This window comes from Neltuma alba, unplaced genomic scaffold (genome assembly GCF_004799145.2).
Source record: "Neltuma alba isolate B1F8T4 unplaced genomic scaffold, ASM479914v2 tig00010268_pilon, whole genome shotgun sequence".
Lineage (NCBI taxonomy): Eukaryota > Viridiplantae > Streptophyta > Magnoliopsida > Fabales > Fabaceae > Neltuma > Neltuma alba.
The window spans coordinates 24,563-46,217 of record NW_021635193.1 but is presented as its reverse complement, the minus strand read 5'-3'; the positions used below and the strand labels follow the sequence as shown (position 1 = coordinate 46,217).

General features: G+C 33.4%; 2 protein-coding genes across 2 annotated transcripts; both read right to left on the bottom strand.

Moving 5' to 3' along the window:
- Positions 1–8,572: 8,572 nt before the first annotated feature.
- On the bottom strand, positions 8,573–12,712 carry LOC114755414 (uncharacterized). The gene is made up of 2 exons (XM_028944293.1): positions 12,166–12,712; positions 8,573–8,928 (listed from the first exon to the last, which is right to left on the bottom strand). The coding sequence occupies exon 1, from the start codon at positions 12,643–12,645 to the stop codon at positions 12,169–12,171; it is 477 nt and encodes a 158-aa protein (XP_028800126.1). The 5' UTR covers positions 12,646–12,712; the 3' UTR covers positions 8,573–8,928; positions 12,166–12,168.
- Positions 12,713–15,444: 2,732 nt separating this feature from the next.
- LOC114755415 (protein SODIUM POTASSIUM ROOT DEFECTIVE 2-like) lies at positions 15,445–16,748 on the bottom strand. Its single transcript, XM_028944295.1, has 3 exons — positions 16,484–16,748; positions 16,245–16,320; positions 15,445–15,808 (listed from the first exon to the last, which is right to left on the bottom strand). The coding sequence occupies exons 1-3, from the start codon at positions 16,676–16,678 to the stop codon at positions 15,681–15,683; spliced, it is 399 nt and encodes a 132-aa protein (XP_028800128.1). The 5' UTR covers positions 16,679–16,748; the 3' UTR covers positions 15,445–15,680.
- Positions 16,749–21,655: the final 4,907 nt, after the last annotated feature.

The window sequence follows — 21,655 nt, the reverse complement described above, 5'->3', positions numbered from 1 at the left end:
AGATTAAAAAAATTAATTATTGATTTTTCCAACTTACTCAATTTTGACAATCTTTAAGTAAAAAATTTTGACATGTATGGTCAATAGGGATGTTTTAAGAAATAAATTGTAAATTTAAAAAATAAAATTAATTAAGTTATTATATTTGAGATCAGATCTAATTTTTTAAATTAGAAGTAAGATTTGTAAATTATAAGCTTGACCTAGAATCACAGTGACACTGGCGGTCCACGATCTATTGCGTGGCCCACTAGCCTTAAATTGCGTGCAACTTTTGGTGAAAAATAGTAATATTTTATCCGCGTCATGCAATGTTTGGCGAGGCGCGTTGGGACGTAATATGATAAAAAGTGCTTGCAATTTTTTTTTTCCCAAATAAATGAGTGGGCTTATGGAAAATGATTTCATTCCTCTTTAATGCAAACCCTCCGAATGTTATTAAAAAGCTGATTAAAATTCGGTGATGAAAAAAATCATGTTAAAAAATTTATTTCTGGATGTATATTGAACAATACTCAAATTATGGTTTAAGTGTATTGAATGCTACTAGCATATAGTTGTATAAAATTGTATATTTTAAAATTAAACTTCTGAAATAATTAGGTGCAAAAAATATTCGAAGAAATCATATTGAACCTGATTAATAATATTATGTGACTAAAATCAGCCTCAGCTAATTTTTTAAGGAGCCCATGTGTTATATATTTTTATTTTTTTAATAGAAAATATTCTATTTAAACATCCTTTAAAATTTACTCCAGTTGTTACCTTCTTTTTTCAAAAAAATTTAGGTGTGTCATGTTAATTATTTTATAATAACATATAGTGCTATCCAGATTTTCGAATCCAACTCGTGACTGGCTGGCTAGTGCCTTGTCAAAGACCGGAAAGAGACAGCTCTGTTATGGTTAGTAACCATTTGAAGCGACACAACGACCATCCCGGATTAGGGCTTGGGATTTTATTTTTTGTATTTTTAATTTCTGTTTAATGCACTCGGTTTTTTCTTTTTTAAACTTAACTTTCGTTTCAGGCTGTTAGAAAATGTTAAATTAAAAAAAATAAAAAGATAATGCTTTTTTAAATGCATGGCTCGAGAGAGGAGATATCTGTTCTGTTTTCATCAGTCCTGTGCACAAACTGGCTCACTGGCATAAGAATTTAATATCAGAGTCTGTATCTTACCATTTTACGTATATACCAAAATCTCAAGAACATCAATAAATTAAAGCATGTAAGGAAAATAATTTTTGCCACTTGTTTTTAAATTTACATTGAAATGTATATATGTTGATAAGTATTTAAATAACTTAAAACGTCTTGGTAACATTTGTGAAGGCAAAGAAAGTTATATGAGTACCTAGGCGAGTGGATAATGTGAAATCCGTCTATTAGGGATGCATATGGGCAGGGCTGGGCAGGGCAGAACTCCTGCCCGATGCCCAGTCCGAAACACGAACGGGCTGCATTTTGCAGCCCGCTGCCCGGCCCTACCCATAGAAGCCCTAACCATTTTGGGCTGGGCATGGGCGGGTTGGGCAGGGTGAGCTTTGCTGCCCAAATGGTGATGACCTACCGATATCACATGTAAAAAAACTTTCATCCATACCTGAAAATTACATTTCATAATTTTATATTTTCACACATTAAAATTATCCAAAAATAATTCAAAACAAGTCTTAGCAAATATGCAAATAAATAATATTCATAATCTATTTAGAACAAAACAACTCTCAAAATTGTAATTAAAGTCTTAAAATTCAAATGGTTTGCATTAATCTCCAGAAAGTTGAGAAAAGAATAAAACATCTGAAAAGTTTGAAGAGGGGTTGAAGCACATTGAGATATTCCATTGGGAGCCAGGCATGGCGATGTAATAGAAACTTGATTATCCATTTAAGTGGCAAAAATTAAATGTTACCTAAAAGATTGCAAAAAGATATTAAAACTGAAGCAATGGGCTAACAGGAATAACATAGACCATATAAAAATGGGGTGAAAATAATTGTAAAAAGAAAAATAAAAAATCTTATAATCTCATAATAATTTAATATAACGACTTTTAATATGTAAATACTTATTATGCGATACAATGCAGTTAGCAGTCCATACAACTAAAAGACTTCTTTCTATCATATGATTTGTTCATAAAAAATTAATACAAAATAACTAAATATAAATTAAATAGAAAACATGTAATTCAGATAATTAAACCTCAATTTTCTTTCCATGCTCCTACCCCAATCTTGTTTTCTATCTTGCATAAATATTCAAAATTGTTTATTTATACAAATATGTAATGTATGAACTCCATTCTCTAACAAAGAAAGTTGTTAATGACATAGAGGGGAATATTGACTTATAAATAGCCAATACTACAACAGCAACAAACAATAGGATATACACAATAAAGCTCACAAAGAACAAGTTAAAAGCAAGATACTACTGCTTCTTTAGAAGAATTAGATCCCCTAAAATAGAAAACTAATAGACATGTAATAATAATAAGTTAAATTGCAAAGAGGAGGGAGATAACTTTTTGTTTAGGTAAAGAAATGTAATATATTAATATTATTTTATAAATTATAATATATATAATCTGGGCAGGGCCAAATGGGCAGGGCAGCATGTCCTGCCCGATGCCCAACCCTACCCATGAAATGCCCAGCCCAAAGATGCCTATTCTTTTTCGGGTTCTTTTTTTTTGGGCTGGGCTGGGTAATTTTTCTTCGGGCTCGGGCGGGCTCTGTGGGCATTTGGGCTTCATGCACACCCCTACCGTCTATAATCATCAATAATAATTAACATATTACAAAAAATATGATCAGGATAATTAATACTGTCTCCAATTTTAATTATAAGACATTGTTTATAGTTTAAAAATAAAATTTTATAATTAAGATAGGAGGTAGTGAAATATAAATTGAGCTAGTCAATGAAATTCCCTTCTAAACATGCGGTCGGATTTTTTTCCCCGTATTCAATGATTCAATGATGCTTCGCATATGGAGAGGATATAAAGAGATATGACGAAAGGACCCACACAAGAAAGCTCTCCTCTCAATCTCATATCTATTTCTCTTTATAGCTAGACGTAAGTACGTGATAGATCCTCCAAAATCAAACGTTTATCTAATAATGGTTAATTTAAAAGCGATGTCGAAATTTACGTATAATAACTCCCAACCATCTCATGTGTGTGTCTCGCGTGTTTATTAGGCGAGGGCACGAAAACTAAAAGCCTCACCTAAGACCGTATAGTCTCCTGATTTTTAATATAAGATCTATTTAATTAATTTGATTAAATTAAAAAAGTCAGGTAAGTTGGTTTATTATAAAAAATATGACATGTTTTTTTTTAAACACTATAATCATTTTTCTTAATATCCTCCTCTCTCATCTACTTGATTATGATTGAGAGAGTATCCATAGTGGTAATTTAAAAAAAATTAATAAATATGAAAAATAGGTCTTATATTTAAAATCAAAATCAATTCAATAATTAAGTATTATATTAAGAATCAAAAGAATAGTTTGGCGGCATGAATACTTTTCTATAAGTAGAATGTTTATTAGGCGAGGGCACGGAAACTAAAATCCTTGCCTAAGACTTTATAGGTTAGTTATCTCGTTTGTAAGCTGTTTTTTTTTTTTTTTTTTTGGATAAGCAACTTTATGCTGTCAAAACCGACTGGAAAAAAAAAACAAAAAACCAGAAACCAGAAACCTCATCGGCAAATTAATTGCGAATATTTGAGACTTGTACATACAGGCTAATCATATACTCTTTTGGTCATATTTATAGGACAGAGAGAGAAAATATTTTTGTACTATTTATAAGACACTGAGAGAAATTTTTTGTATAGATGTACAATTTTACCTTTTATTTATTTTTATGCTGACATTGTTTACATGAAATATAATGTATATTAATGGGGATAAAGTTGAAAAGTTATTAAATTTTAAATGAGAGTTAATAAAATTTAAGATTTTTCTTAATATGTGTAAAACATATGAGAGTAACTTATAAATAGGACTATACGTGTATATAAAACTTCCTAAGAGCTATTATTGGAGATGTGCATGCTTGTTTCTTTTTCATTGAAATCATTTCAGATGAGAATTCTATAGCCTTTATCATGGTGAATGCAACCTATATTTAAATCATTGATGCTTGAATAAGAAATTAAAATTTACAATAATGCATCCAAACTAAATAATAATAATAATAATAATAATAATAATATTGGAAACGTGTGGGGCGGTTGCTTTGGTTGGAGAGCAGGTTAGGTTAGTGGGATAGGGTTGTGATGATGTGTCAACCTCGTAATAAAAAAGGCACAGTGAAACGGCAGGTCGTCGGCTAACTAGTTTCATGCGAAAATATGAACGGAACTGACGGAAGGACCACCGCGGACGCAACACACTGCCAGTGCCACGCCTCCAGATTGTATTTGAGGATAAGGTCTTCGTTATCACAAAAAAGTGCAGTGTTTGTGTAGCTCATTTTCATTGGTTATGGCACATCCAACGCCTGTTTGTATTTGTGTTCATATTTACTCGCCGAAAGCGATAATAAGGGTCCCCGTCCCATCTCTTGTAATAATCTCATCTAATTAACACTCACCCCCTACCGGATAATCTTAATTAAAGGTTTAATTATTCTGTTAATTTCTGTTTGGTTTCTTTCTAGTACTACCTCCCGTTTTAATTATAAAACCCTGTTTATGATCTATAAACGAGGTCTTATAATTAGAATTAGAGGTAATATAAGTTAGTACTCTCTGGGATCCTAAATAATGTACTACATATTCCCTTGGCGGTCTCTTATATTGCTTCTCCGATTCTAAATATAAGACCCATTTTGTAGTGTAATCTTATATTTAGAATCGAAGAAGTATTTTTTTAATTTTATTTCTAAGTCACTTTCAACATATTTTATATAAACAAAGAAAAACTTCAGACCTTATTAACTCTATTATTTTAAAATTTAACAACTTTTTTTTACCATCTCAGATTAATATATATATATTAAAAAATTTTAAAGATTAAATAATATATTCACGTTAAAAATTTAGTGCTTAAAAAAATATCAAATAAAATTTTTTTCCTCTACATTATAAATAGCACCAGGAGACTATGATCAAATCTATATACACTCCATTCATGCAGAAATGTGAGTGATGAATTGAGGTTTACTCATTCTCTACGAGACCCCCGCATATAACTCAATTTTCAATAAAAGTTGAGTGACGGTATATTTAGAAGAAGAGTATGATTTTTAAAATTGTTAACTACCTCAAACCGTTGAGATTAGTAGTAAAAAAATTTGTGAGTTGTGTCAGGAACTCATCATTAATTTACTGCAACAGAACAGATATGTATCGTAAACTTGTTAATATTTTTGACAGTAATGAAAAGGCTTGTAGTTGTAGCGTGGCTTACACTGATAGATATAAACGTCCCCGGACATTATTCCCTCATGAAATGTTCGAAATGGTAATTATTAATACAGAAATTTAATCCTGGCAACAAAAAAAAAAAAAGATATTTATTACTTTCCCATTTATTGGCGCAATAATTCATCTTGCTTCTTCCTTCTACGCGATCAGACCTTTTTTACTGAAAAGAAAAATTCTTTTCGGCCAGTTATTGGACTGGCTTTAACTTGGATGAATATGAAAAGTAAAATTGACGGACAAAAATAAAAAGCAGAAGTCAGCAAGCATTCATAACTTTAGCAATGAACACAGCCGTTTATTTCAAAGTGAAGTTTTTTCCTTAAGTAATTTTTTTATGATGCATTTAATACGTTAATATTGATTCCTTTAGTGGACTCAGCATGCGGATATTATTTTTTAGTTGAATTTAACACTCAAAGTACTGGATGGACAAAAAATAATATAAGAACACTGAATATATCATAAAAAAGATCAGAATATTAGATGCAACTAGAAAATAAGATCAGAGTGCTAAATACACTTATAGTCTATTTTAAATAATGCATAAGACACATGAGTTCATCCTAATTTTTTAACAATTTGATTATTTTCGCAGGCTTTTATTAAATTTCCAACTGAAAAGAACTTTTTTTATTATAAAAAGACAATTTTCTTTTAAAGTCTTTTCTCTTACCAAATGAAGATTGAATATTTGACAGCGATTTCGTTTCAGTGGCAGTGCATCAGACATTATTACCATTGCACAAGCAAGGTACTGAGCGATTTGTCCTTCAAAGTTGAAATGGTCAGGAAAAAAACAGATTTTGGGGGAAGCAGCGCAACGCGCGTAATGGGCACAGATTTGCATAATTGGTTGGAGGGAGTTGGCCAGAGGAAGGAATCATCTTTCTTTCTTTTTGGTTTTTCAGACAAATGCAAGAGAAGAATGAGACACTGAGAACCATCCAACGTACAACAAATCAGAATAAGATTCACTTTCCTTTAAAACCATAAAAGGGGCCAAAGCAAAGCAACGTATATTCTCTTCCATATTGTCCAAGATCGCATTCAACAACAAACAGCCACGAAAACAGGAGAAAGAATAAATAATGGAGACGCGTGAATTGACAAACCACCTCTCAAAATGTTCAATTTGAGAAAAAAATGAAGCTTTTTGATGGAGGTTGATTGGCTCTGTTTGTTGGTAGATCCACTGAGCATTGCTACAAATATCAAACAGAATCTGGGGTTCTTAATCTTACGTACGTGAAGAGAAGAAAATTTCTGTAGTGGACTGAAATTAAAGATGCTGCAGCAAAAGGGAAGGAAAGGATGCTCTGTACAGAGACAAAGACAGAGGCAGATGATAAAGGACGTCTGTAAGGAAACAGGGGATGCTCCAATAATTAATTGCACTTCAAGATTGAATCTTCTCCTTGGATGATAATTTTGGAGTCGCTGTGAATTATAGCTAGTCTATAAATTTCTTAAATCATGTAAAATTAATACAAATCATCTTCAGGTTTTGTTAAAATTACAAAAACATATCTTGCAATTTTTTCTTTTATACATTAGAATGGTTTGAATTTTGAATCCTTGACCTATATACAGACCAACCAACCGGACCAAGTAGCTATATCTTGAATTTTTTGAAAACTTGCACGAACCAGCATCAGAATAAAGATCAAATTGTAAAAACCATCTTGTAATTTTGATAAAATCACGCGGCCTACCTCTGTTTTCAAAATATATACAATGTTTTTCCCTAAAAATATAAAAGATATGTGCATAATTTTTTTAAATATTAATACTGGTCCATGTAAAAGTAAGAGAGTTTTGTGTACATTTTAATAAAGAAAGATACTTATATAATTTAACAATCTTCAAGAAAAACTTGTGTATTTTACTTTATCTTTGAGGAGGTACATAAATTCTAAAAGTAAAGAAAAATTCATGAAATTTTAGCGGAACCTGAAAGGAACCAGATAATTTACCAAAAAAAAAAAAGGAAACCAAATAATTTACTCAAATAGTAAGGGTCTCTTTGGGATAGTGATTAAAAATATTTATAAGCACTTTTTGTATAAGTTAAGACAAAATTTCTCTTATGTATTTATATCAAATTTTATAAATCACGATTAAAAAACTATTTATAAATTATTTTTTTAAAAAAATTCTAAATTACTAGGCGACTTAAGAAGGTTGAGTACGAGAAAAAGTGGGGTGGCCAAAAAAGCAAAAGATGAAAAAGGGGGACTATTGTGATCTGTGAGCAAGCTTGCACTGAAATCTAGGTGGCTTGGCCATCTGAGTCCAACCCATGTCATGTAATCATATTAAATTGGAATGAATCGTTAAAAATAACTTTCAAAAAATAGGGCTTGATTCGAAGCCTATAATTTTGGCCATTTTTTTTTTTCTGTTTTTCGCTTTTTGTTGAGTTACTATATATTATATTTATATATAAATAGTGATAATAATTATTGATATTAATTTGTGAGGCTAATAAATAATAACTGATATTGATATTAAAAAAAATTAAATATAATCTATAAATTAAAAAAATAAAACAAATTAGTTAATTATAATATTTGTGACACAATCTCCCTCAAGTATCCCTATATAATATTAAGTCACATGTCAATTTATAAATTATGAAAATTAATAACACTATCTTAAAATATTATATTTACCATCACACTTGACCCCCCCCAACTTCCTCCTAAGGAACTGGAGGGAGTATTTATATAGAAATAAAGTAAATTTTACATAGGTTTATAAATTTTTTTAATAAATCCTTTTTTAAATTTTTATCCGAAGATGACTATTGGAATATTAGCTATCTTTCTCAGGATGTAAGGGACATGCTGACCTCTTTTACATGGTGCTCTTTTATTTATTAACAAAATAAAAGCCTCGCCCAACCGTGTATCCTGCATAGACCCAATTCAAAACAGCGTCAGATCTTTAAGCCGAGCAAACAATCGACACATGCATTGAGAACCATTATTTGGTAGGTACACTAGGTAGAGCAATGGACAACGAGTTTACAATTCTGCAAACGAGTAAAAACCCTTTTTTTTGGGCCGTGAGAGGAAAGGCTCCCAGGGTTGTGGCTATTCATTTTGGAATTTTTCGTAAGTAATCCATGGTATTCAAATACTTCAATTATAATACAGTTCTACAAATAGGTACATCATTCGATACAGATATAGGCAGCGTACATACTACATAGCAGAAGTAAGAAGAGCATCAAATATACAATATTCAAAGTACAGCCCAGCAAAGATATGACAATTATCCATGAAAGTGACAACAGAGTGGATTCCGGACGTCATATATATAAATATATGGGTACATGATGCACTAAACCTCGTAACATTTATTTTTATCGGCCACAGACAGGGCTTCGGGTTGATTTGCACTTAAATGGTGGGTCCTGGACACAGTCACCTTGCTTAGACCATGGAGAAAGCGAACATGTACCCTGCACAGAGGGTTGCAAATGTCAGAGATAGAATTTCGTAGAATGCGATCCACGTTATACCACAACGAGAATCCCAAAAACAAACAAGGGAATACCATAATACCAAGATATAAAAACAAGTCAACATCTTGTTTTATGCATGAATCTGTAAAGGGGGGAGGGAGAGAGAGATGCCCCTAGTAAGTACTACCTTCGATCCTTAATATAAGACCCTGTTTGACTTTTATTTTGGTCCTAAATATAAGACTTCAATCTACTTTGTATCTCATATTTATACATTTTTTTTCAAAATAACCCTTCTAATAATAAGAGTTCTAGTCAATACACTTAATTAGCAAGAGTATTTTAGGAAAGACAACACATATTTAGGACAAATAACTAACTCAACTTACTTCCTTAATCTCCTCAAATTAGTCAACTGGCTCTTATAATTAGGACCGGAGGTAGTAGTAACTAATGTAATAATATTTCACATCAATCATCAACCAACTTTTTCTCTCCAATAAGAGAGGAATAAACATCCAACCAAAAGGGCATCTGCTTAGCGTCACAGCAAAGCTAGTACTATTAAGTTCGCTGATTTTTCCTTTTGTCTAATGAACCAAATTGAGGCTTTGGAGCAACGGGAAAGAAACCAACAACGACCAAAAGGAAAGGACTGAGAATAGACATGGGGGCTTATGTTATTTGGCGTTTAAAGTGAGCAGCTGTTGTCAAAAAGGAAGCCTAGAAACTATGCTGTATTCCTAGTTGATTTTCCTCTGTTCGTCTGAAGGCTCAAAATCTAGACCTCATAGCATGAGAAATGGGTCGCACAAAACTTACAGATTCATTGTCCACGAAGTTATACTGGATCCATGAAGCACTGCTATAAAACATGCTCAATACATCTTCGGGTTCACTGAAAAATCCCAAACTTATCCAAAAGATGTATGCATACTGCATTGACTAAAAACTTTGCATTTTACAACCCCAAAGAAAGAAAGATTATTCAAACGATGTTAAAAATGAAGAAAAGGCAACTCTCCAGTTCATGTGATGCATAAGAAACATGATTTTTTTTCCTGACAATAAAAATCTTTTTTTTTCCCATTTTTATTAGAACACAAAATTGGTGGGGATTCAACGACTCTTTCAATTTGAAAATTACGAATATGCCTTTTCTTTTTAGCTTTTACGCTAATGATGGCCAAATATCAAGTTACATATGGCCATTGAGGGGCTAGGTAAACAAAGAATAATGCTAAATCAACCAACCATGGCATCAAACATATGACTTGCTGTTTTCACATAGCCCCCTCTACTGCCCAGCTAACAATCCATTTAGATGCAAACAATACACAGAATGAAAAGGAATGTATGGAAAAAGTGAATACAAAAATAATTCAATTGACCAATAAAAACATTCCCCTGCTAAAAAGAAAAGGAAAAAAAGGAAGAGTAAAATGTACAAATATTGCTAAGTAATGAAGAATATAACAAATACTAATAAGATACGATATCTCCACTTCCACCTCTCCATGACAACTGCGGACTAAATACAACTTCGTAATACCAATTAATTTTCAGATCTAACTCCGTGACAGGGCATGGCGGTATCAAACACTGTCAACATGGATGGGCTTGAGAATGGAGAGCTGGAAGATTCATGACACATAATATTTAGTACTACGTAGAAATCTCAAACATGATCCAGTGGCTGGAAAGTTCCAGCCCTCACATCTCTTCTCAATCTAGAAACAGTAACCCACGGTGTATTAGTCCAAGCTAAAACAATAAACTGCAAGCAACACAACGGGCAAATAAAAAGAGTATTGTTGCAACTTGCAAGATTTGGTGTCCACCCACACCCCGATCAAAAGCTAAGTACTAGTTAGAACAAAATGAATTCCATGAATCTTTGCCCACAAACAGGGTATGGACATGATTCAGTTTTCATTCAATGACAGTATACGCAAGCCATGAAGAAATAAGATTAATTAGAACTATTATACAAAACAATTTACCAGAACTTCTATCAAAACAATCTTTCAGGTTAACAACAGCAACACTGTCTAGTAGATGCTATTTTCACATATAGCATCTACTGAAAAACAAGATTGGATGTTCCTAGGTTAAACAAATAACTCACTTGTTTCTTGAAAATCAACATACTGCAATCAATCGTAAAAAGCCAACTTAAATAATCAATGAAATTCAGGAAAAGAAAAAAAAGGAAGAAATAAGCTGAAGACAAGGTTAATTGACAACTGCATAACAGAAGCAGTTTACAACAACTAAGTTCCACATTCTCATAATTCAAACCTATGCCAGAATCTACGGGATGAATGGAAATACTATAGGATTAGCTAATGGAAACGAGGTGGAATTATTAAGAAATGACTGTATTGGATCACCCCATTTTCATGCCAACAAAGAAAGGTTTCTTGGCATTGCAAAATTCATCAAAACTGGTCAAACTCAAACCTCATATGATAACTAAAATCATGGATTATTAGCCTAATAATTTTTTTAGCCCCAATCATGTATAATCATGTTACCACTGTTATTAAAGCCTAATGGTGACCTAAATATACTCAAAGTCAAAACCCATGTAATTCCAACTAATCCACAACGTCTACTTCTAGTTCGAAGCTATTAGTGTTCCCAGTTCATTCCCACCTACCAAGTAATGGTGCTCAAGGTACATGTCGCTACTGACCAGCCACGTGGAAAGTTTTATTGATTCAGACAAAGAGGAATACTTAAAAAACGAAAATGAAAGCTAACCTATTGTAAACCACTCTTTCGTTCTTTATTCATGCTTAAGATATTCTCATCCGGGTTCTTAACAGATCGTTGATCGATCTATTAAAACGTAACAAGTTGAATGCTTTAATTGCAAGCAAGGTTTTAAAATAAGGTCCCCAATAGGAACTGAAAAGTGAAAGCCACGATTGAAAGAAAATAGCCGCGGCATAATAATAAGAAAAGAAGATAAGGTAGAAATCAGATGGAATAGTCAACAAAGAGCCTAATTATTGATTCCGAAAGAAGTCGCCGATATATCCAAGCATGCAGAATATTCAGCTATCAACTTACTAGTGGAGAGAAAGTAATAATTTATTCAATCCCTGCCAAATAATAAGAAGCACGATACTTAAGCTAATAGGATTCAAATAAGGTTCAAAGCATCTAAACAGTTAAATAACAAGAAGCAGAAGTGCAACACAGAGCATGAAAGGTAAAAGATGCAACCTTTCAGGAGGAAGAGCGCTGGCCCTCACAGGCCGGGCTCTCATCGAAATTCTTCGTAGGATACTTCGCAGTGACCATCCCAACTTCAAACACTATGTCGTCGCCAGTAGAGCGAATCCCTGTGATAGACCACCACTTAAAGAGAGCCCGGACTCTTATACCATCCAGCTGCGCTATTTTGCCCTTGACAATTTTGCCAGTGATCCTCTTGGAGTAGGTGGCGACGTAGTTATCGGGAGGGAGCGTGATCTTGCACATATCACCGAGTTCAACAGAAAATTCGCCGGAGGTCTGGTCGACGGAGTAACGTAAAACTGTGGTGGCGGGTAAAAGGCCAACAGGGAAGCCATAGCTTGCAAGCTCGGTGTGAGCCGGAGACGGCGACAGGGAGGAAATCGAGGTTTCAGGGTTAGGATTTTGCAACGAAGAAGATATGAGAAGCAGAAGGAAGAAGGAGAGAAGGGCAACTTTGGGGTTCATGATTTGGAATTGCACTGTGATTTTGCGATCTGAGAGGGAATTGCAAAAACGTTCTGCTCTGCCCCTGCGTTTCCTCCTGTTGTGGCCCGCAATATCAATGCTTCGCTTCGTGCTCCTCGTTTCCGATTTTTTTTTTAATACTTTAAATTTTATTTTCTTGTCGACGTATCCATGGTCTGAATCCTCTAGCTTCGTTGGGCCCTTTCCTTTCTGGTTGATAAATGATGGGCACGTGTCTTTTGCTTATATCGCTATCTTGACCTTTACCTGTCTTCACTGGTTTAAAAAAGAGTTTTTTAAAACCAAAATTTATGTTTATTTTCGCTGACAGGAAAGGGTTTATTTTATACAATTTACTACTTTTGTTCTTAATACAAAAGCCATTTTAATATTCAATTTAATTAATAAATATTACATTGTAATTTATTTTTTATCTTATATTTATCTATTTTTTAAAAAATAGTCTCTATAGTAGTTGCATATATTAAAAATGTGATAGTTTTAGCTAATTTTATTTTTTCTTTTTAATATTATTTGTTTACCCAATTTATAATTACTAATTGGATAAATTTAGAATCAGTTTTCTCACCCCAAGCCTTGTAATTTTTTAATAGAAAAAGTACGTAGGTCCCACATGTTTTATTCTCCGATTTTTTAAATTTTTCTCTCCACATCAAAGCAGGAGAAAATTATTTTTTTTCTTGATATGTTTCTTGAACTTTTCTCTCACCTCCATTTTTTTCCCCAGCCAAAAACTGGGTAAAGTCAAAGACTCAAAGTCCCAAAAGAAATTGCCTTTCCCGTTAATCTCATTATCAATGTGACATTGCATTTGGGCCTATGACGAGGGTGGATGAAGCATTGATATTTTTTCTTGTTGATCCCAAGTCAACACGTACCTGAAGAAAGGGTTTTTCAATTGGACTTATTCATTTTCATGTTTTGGGCCTAGGCTTAAATATGAAGAGTTAGGCCCAAGTCCAATCTCTATTGTGGTTTGATTACTGTTTTCTTTTAAGGGAGGTCTGAAGCTCTTCGTTGCAGCTACCAAAAGTGGTACTGTGAAATATTACCTCCGGTCTTAATTATAAAAGCTAATTAACTAATTTGAAGAGATTAAGAAAATAAGTTAAGTTTGTTATTTATAATAAATAGGTGTTGTCTTTCATAAAATATCCTTGTTAATCAAATGTATTGTCTAAAACTATTATTATTAGAAGGACTATCTTGAAAAAAAAATACATAAATATGAGAGACAAAATGGATTAGGGTCTTATATTTAGAATCAAAATAAAAGTTAAATGAAGTCTTATATTAAGGACAGGAGGGAGCAGTTGAAACGAGAAACAGCTTTTGCTCACGAGGCCTCGAACCAAGAGCCCAGATTAGGGAATAAAATGTTTCTAGTTAAAGTGCCTGTGATTATGTTGACCCAAGGATTAAAAAGTAGCGGAACTCACTGAAAGTGAAACTGAAAGGCACAAACAAATGAGCCCCAGATAGGGTCTGGCAAGGTTTCCGTAAGAAGTGAAACAAAAGGCAAAAGCTGTGATTCTGAGGATTTTAAGCGTTAACAGAGAAGGGAGGTCAATAACGTGTGAGTAAATGCAAATTTTAATGGCGAACAAAGCCATCTCTTGGTTCTGAAGCGCTCTCTGTGTCTCTCAGAAGTAAGATTGCTTTTGAGTCAAGCTAAGCATCCTTTCCTCCCAGTCCCAGGCGATTTTGCAAGTGCTCGTTCAAATCTGAGTGCTTTAGCAAATCCTCAGACTCAGAGTCTGTGACTGTGATGTTTACTTATATATACTTAATACTATTATGTGAGCTACTTGGGAAGCACACCCATACCTATCATTCTGCTAAAAGCAGCCATAAAAGCCATGCCATGCATTCTGGATCTTCTCAAATCTTTTGCCCCTCCCTCTTCTCACCAAACGTATGCATACATATAATCTTGTATCTCATATTTTCTTGTCGCTCTTTAGATTGTTTATTTAAGAATAACAACATTTTCAAGTTATTGGAAATTTATTGGCAAAATAAGAAACCTCCCGGGGGGTTATGCAAACCTGACATTTGTTTTCAAAACTTAAGTTAGTCGTCTTGATCATAATAAAAAATATTACCCGGATATTTTTCTAAGAAAAATATTTATACTCCTCTTATTATAAGTTAGGGAGAAAATTTGTTTCCTATTTATCAGCACATTATTAATTTTTTTTTACATTAATGTATAATTTTAACCCCTCATATTATTTTCCTAAAATTTGTATATATTAAATAAAAATAAAATTGAGAATTTACTAAACTTTAGAATTGATTTGTGATTTTTTTTATTTCAATAAAATATGTTACAACTGACTTATAAATCAGACTAAATGAGTATTATTTAAATAATATCTAGAAGAAATTCTTATAATTTCTCATTGTTTTTGTTATCTTTAAAACATTATTTAGATTTTGAATTTTAACAGAATTTTTTTGAATAAAATTATCTAATCGATTTTAGAAATAAATATATACAAATTGATCGGTGGCCATTTAGGAGTATTTTTCATGTCACTTTAACCCAAGAGCAAGAATATTCCGCCGAACTTGAGCTCAGCTCCTCCCGAAAACCTTCTCGCTCAACAGACAACTGATCAGTGTTTCACGTTCAAACTTTAAGTGCTGCTTCTTTCTTCAGTCGGAGCATTAAATTGTCGACTCAGCAATTAGCTTCATCCAACACATTACTATGTGATCTAAGGAATGCTATATATTCATAGTACAGAGCCTCCTAAATACAGGGTGTACTAAATATGTGATCGGAGAATACGATATCACCAGACTTGGCCAAACGTGCAAGCAGATCTCGAGTCTCAAAAAGAGACATTTAATACACTATCGCTTTCTTGTTTTTCTTTCTAGCGACATGGGCATTATACATTTTGGAAGAAAGGGACAAAATGAGAGCAAATACAGAGCTTCTTCATTCTGCTTTAATGGATCCTGCTTGGAAATGTGAATCCTGTGTGGGGCAAATTTTTAACTCTTCAGCGTGGAGAATCCCAAAGTTGTGCATTCTTGACCTTAGAGACACTTTCCAACACTTCCAAGGGAAGAATGTCGCCAATAACAACCACCATTTTGGTCTCCAGATCTACCTTGTATGAGCTCACTCCTGTTTAGGAATTGCAGAAAGACAATTAATATTGTTTATTACGAATAGAGACAAAAATTATTCATAGTTCATACCAACTACTGAGGATAAACAACAATCATGTTGACTTTTTCACATTTTGACACTGCCTTTGTCAGAAAAGGAACTAAAGTAAAATCTAACTCTTCTGGTGGACAGTTGGACAACCACACTGGATTTTATCTTGCTGCTCAACAGTAATTCCAGTAAGTAATAGTAGAAAAATACCAGATTCAGATACAGTGTTTCAAAATCTAAGGAGAATATTAGAATAGAGCTCAAAGCTGTATAGCATGCCTAAGAGCAATATCATCTCAGATTGTTCATCTTTAGTTTTCTAGAGCCATTCTAATCCAGTTTGTTGACTGATGAAGCTGTTAAGGTTTATATCTTTAATCATCAAAAATATGAAACTCACCTTCCAACTTTGAGACATGTTTCTCAACTTTTCTTGCACATCCATGGCAGTGCATGGACACCCTCAATATCACTATCTGCGTGCACCATCATTAGAAGGATATCATGTTAATGGACTCTGCCCGTCTAAAATACCAAACTAACCAAAATATTTGATCTTTCTGACCAGAAACCAAGAAGAAAGATTGGTGGGATAATTCAAACGTGACAGCAGACAGAGAAAAGAAAAGAAGGACTAACCTTGGGTTTCAATTGAAAAGCCAAAGTCTGCTTCCCGGCAACCACATCTTTAAGTCTTAGTTTCTGATCAGCGTCACTCACAATCAAGGGCTTTCCCTCAAACTCATCATCAAATTCCATGGAATTTACACAGAAGCAAGAGTTTGAGCAAGAAGAGAAACAGAACGTGTCCAACATTTTACCAAGCTTACCCATATCAAGCTCTTATCAACAAAACTTTGAGACAATCTGAGTTGAAGGAAAGTTCTCTGCTCTCACAACAATGGCCACCCGCCTCGCTAACTGCTTGAGTGATAAAAAACCCAAAGCAGGTTTGCTCACAATACCTTGTATTAATAGGGTATCGGGGGAGACAGAGAAGCTTTTAAGTTCAAATTTTATTGGGGAAGCCAAAAGTTCACAGAACCCAATGAATTTTGTGAAGAATAATATATAATAAAAAAAAGAAAAAAGAAACCAGACTTATTGGATTTGTCATGTGATCTGCCACTAAAAATTTGACCAAAATAAATACAATTTAGACAGACCCGCTAAAGACAGTGCGAGAAGTGTCTCAAAATGGCTACTTAGGTCATGAAAGAAGCATAAAAGTGTCACAGAAGAGAAACGTGACCCGTGTGATCAAAAGATGAGGTATAGGTAAAAGAAGGGGGCAAGAAAAAGTGACACAAGGGACAGGAAGTGGGAATGACAGACTTGATAAGTGAATGTGATGAAGGTTAGCCCAAGCCGGAGGAAAAGAATATATGTATATATATTGATAATACATGTGAATAAACAATTAATTGTAACATTCATTTATGAATTATGAACAATAAAGAATGGAAAAAGAGGTCAAATGTTAGGGAACAAAATCAAGGCATATTTGGTAATACAACTGTAATGCAAAATGAGAACAGAAGGGGCCAAACAAAAACAGAAAAGAAAAGAAAGAAAGAAAATGATGGGATGATTGAGTCTGAGCGGCACACTATTCAACAGATAATTAGAAGAGTATTATTATAGTTCACTAAAGATGCTCATACATAACTCACTACTGGCTGGTGCACAGTGACTAGTTTTGTAACATTCTGGAATTATATAATTATATAATGAATAAACAGATCTAAAAGCATGCCATTTACGTTGTGAGTTATATGATTAGAAAATACACTTGATTGAGAGATTTTGCATGCTTAGCATTCTAAACTATGTAATTATATGCGTAGTGGGAAAGGGAAACAAAGATAGGATAAGTAATTTGTGATATGTGGACGGTTTTGTCTTTACCTTGAATAAAAATAGTGCAACTGGGGACATGGGGCTATTCATTATTGGGCAGCATGAGTTATGAAGCGTTTTGGAATAATGGCATCATTGAATAATTATGTAAAATAAAGGTTCCTTTTCTCTACAGGTTGGTCCATGTGGTGGTAGGCACAAGCGGAATTTTGAAAAACCTGAAAGCTATATGTCAGTGGGCGTCGGTCATATGAGTTTGGCTTCCGCAACAATCAAAGTAGTTTAAGCTCAAGCGAGTTCATTTTTGCTTTTCTGTGAAGTTGATTAAACTAAGCAACAGAGAAAGAAAGAAGGAAGGAAGGAAGGCAGCAGTTCATCGTCATATTGTGGACCTTTTTGCAGAACGTGACCAAACCCGCTTTTCTGCAGCAACAAGATTTTGCATTGAGGAAGGAACCCTGAAAACGGAGAAAAAATCAGTAGAATTACTATGAAATTCTAAGTAAGAAATATAATTATTAAAAGTCTCAATGATAACAAAACAGTTAGTAATAACAAATTTTAGAACAATAAATAACAACGACTCACTTGTCATTGAGATTTATTTCTTTCATTGGGACTTCATCATAGTTCCCCAAAAAAAAAAAAGTTTTTCATATTTTTATGATAGTGGCACTGAGGCAAAATATAGTGCTTGACGTGACTTGGGTTGCTTCGGGTCACAGTGAGATGGGGATCCACTATAGAGAGAGAGCATAGGTAGAATATGACACGACAAAGTATTATAAAAATAGTAATTAATCCTCCTTGCTTCTTTAGTCGACTGCTTTCTTATGCAAGGTGGTTCTCCTAAGTCCTAACGCTGAGAAAAGACAACAGAGAAGTTGCAGGTCGTAGCAGTTAATTGCTTCTGGGATTTCAATAATGGAATTGAAAAGGATGGTATTATCAGTACATTTAAGAAAATAATCCTTCCTAAACAGCTCAATCTTTTTTGTGGCTTCATGATGACTCTAAACTCATTTTACTGTTTCCATATATAACTCGGGCTTACTTGTGACGGCTCACATGGGTGGCTCATTGAAATATATATTTTTTTAATATCAGCTTGGCTCAACTAATCGGCTCAATGAATTCATTTATTTTTATTCTCAGCTCAACTCGTGGCTTACGTGCTTTTGAATTTCCCTCTCTTGTTCTTTATGTCAGCCGAAGTTCAAATTCAAATTTCTTCATTTAAATAGTTGAGTTTTTTTTTTTTTGGTCTATCCTCATTGAAACATGCATGTTACTGCTGCTGTTGGAACGAAGAAGTGGAGTCTAGACCTTGAACCAGAGCTGTGCAAGCTCGATTCTCTCTCTAGAGTCTCAAGAATTACAGAATGTGGTCGGCCTCTTTTATTTCAAACCCAACTTATTTTGGAAGAGTATCAAAATTCAAATTCTTCTTCTTCTTTTTCTTTGATAAATATGAAACTTCAAGTTCAAAAGTGAATTATAAATTTTCATTAAAAACTAAATTTGAAGTTAAATAAGTCAATGACTATTATCTTAGCACATGGCTGACGTGCCACTTGGAAGTTGGGACACATCTATCTGGACTGCACAGTGGAATAATATTCTGCATTCTGCACCGACTAAGCGTCACTATGGCTTCCACTTCCCAACAATGAAGCGACATCACAGAACATATACCGCCCTTATAATAATTCTAAATTGGACATTGCATTAACCACGTATCAAGGTCCGTACTTTTTTGTTTAGTATCACTTGGGTCTCCCACATGATGTGAAGGAGAGTTAGACGTAATCACTAACTAAACTGACTATATTTTTAGCCATGAAGAATTGGTTTTATGCTTTAAGAAATGAGTATTGTGAGAGAAATCTTGTCCCATGGTTGACTCACTAAAATGCATGAGCCATATATGAAATAGAATGATGGCAGCAATCAAATAATTGACAATACGTCACAATAATATAAATAGTTGTCATTGCACTTAGCTTCTCACTTGCAGAATACAGAAACTATGCACCTCTTGAGAAGGTTCAATTCATCTTCCAGTATCTGCAAGAAAAGTATGAATCAGAGGCAATCAGTGACATAAACCAAGCACATTCAGACTGAGAAAGCAATTTGCCTATGAAGCTTGAGCTGTCTCTGACAATTTATTATCAACAAATTATTAAGCAGAACAAGAGCTGGGATGGATCCATCAAATGAGCTGGGATGGAACAGAAATATTGATACTAACCACTAGTATCTGCCAGTAGAAGAGAGCCATCAAAATATGAGGAACTTCAAAACAGAATGGGATTATCCCTTTTTTCCCCATTGCAGCTAAATTAAGGTGATGTTTCAATAGATCATTGCCAGGGCCTATAGTCAACAGCTGAATGCACAGCAGTAGACGAGTTTGAACTGTGATTGACCTTTGTTCAGTAACAGGGTACATGGAGGAAGAGAACTTTCATGTTCATTGGCGTGAGTTGAATAAGGGTGATAAATTTGCTGAGTTTAAAATGGTAACACCTTTGGTGCTTCCTCTCGTTGGAGCGATTCAGCACATTTATATATTGTTTTCATTTGCAGACATGACTTAGAAAATGAGAGGGTATGCTTAACATTTTTTGTTTGACTCACGTAAAAACACTTTTTTTCCAAATGTTTTTAGTGTTTTCCAAGGATAGATAGATCTGAGGCAACTACTAGTAGTTTTGTAATCTTCTATTACTTTTCAAACTTTGGCTTGCCTTCTTTGATTTTTTTTTATTTAACAAAATAATTAGATGTGTTTTATAAACTATTACATTTACACTGCCTAAATCTAAATTTAATTTAATGGCTGTCAATAAAATGTTTAAGCCGAAGATTATTAAAAGAAACAATTTTTGAGTTGAAAATGTAAGCCAGCTCAATTAACAAGAGATTGGCCTGAATAAGGAAAAATGGGTTGTATTAGGTTAGCCTGTTTGTTCATGGGTTAGAAAATTAAAGTTGACCCAACTCATCAAGGATTTATGGGTTCATAAATAAATCATGCTGCCTCCATAAGTGATGGTGATTATAACAAAATATTTTTTCTTTTGGATTGCCTTGGCCCAAAAAAAAAAAAGAGAGAAAAAATTTTCTGACCAAATTGATCATAGGATCTCTTTGCCTGCTTGAAGTCCGAGGGATGGCGATCAATGGCATTCGAAAAGGTGGTACTCCATCTTTGGTCTTGAGCATACAAACTTTTATCGAATATGACGCCAAAGAAATACTCATGTTTAGTAATTCGTAATTATCTTTAATAAAAAGATACATGTGTTTAAAAAAACACTTTTAATTTATTAAAAGCTATTTAATTAATTTAGATAGATGAAACAAATTAAATAAACTAATGGGGATTAGATATAGCGGAGTAAGCTAATCTCTTACAATATGACAAATTATGGTCTGAATTTTATTGGGAGATATATCTATATTTAGTATTTGGTAAAGTTTTAAATAAAAGAATACTAATGCTTAACCCAAAAAAACCTAATTAATATCTTAAAGTAATTTTATATAATATTAAAATATATATCAATTATGTAAATTAATTTAAAAAAATAATAAATATAAAAAAATAAATTAAAATATTATATTTAAAACTAAATTCAATCCTCATAATAACTGCTACAGGATGCTCAAAAGATTCTTTCACTTTGCATGCTAATCAGATGAAAGTATATATTCTTTGAATCTTAAATATAATATGTCGTTATGTGCTAAAAAAGAAAGAGTATCAAACACATAACAGCAGGCTTCTAAATGAAGATCTCAGCGATTGAAAAAAAAAGAAGCAAAAGTTAAGCAGGATATTTTGGTTATGTTATAACTATACAAATCAAAATTAATAAATAACTTTTCCAGGCAAATAAAAAATGAAAATTTTGATTTAGTTTAGTAGTATGCCATATTTTA

Excerpts from the sequence above, each read along its gene's own strand:
- LOC114755415 (XM_028944295.1), bottom strand. The coding sequence starts at position 16,678 with ATGGGTAAGCTTGGTAAAATGTTGGACACGTTCTGTTTCTCTTCTTGC. Across the intron at positions 16,321-16,483 it reads CTTTTCAATTGAAACCCAAG|ATAGTGATATTGAGGGTGTC; the intron begins GTTAGTCCTTCT and ends TGGTGCACGCAG. Across the intron at positions 15,809-16,244 it reads ACATGTCTCAAAGTTGGAAG|GAGTGAGCTCATACAAGGTA; the intron begins GTGAGTTTCATA and ends ATTCCTAAACAG.
- LOC114755414 (XM_028944293.1), bottom strand. The coding sequence starts at position 12,645 with ATGAACCCCAAAGTTGCCCTTCTCTCCTTCTTCCTTCTGCTTCTCATA.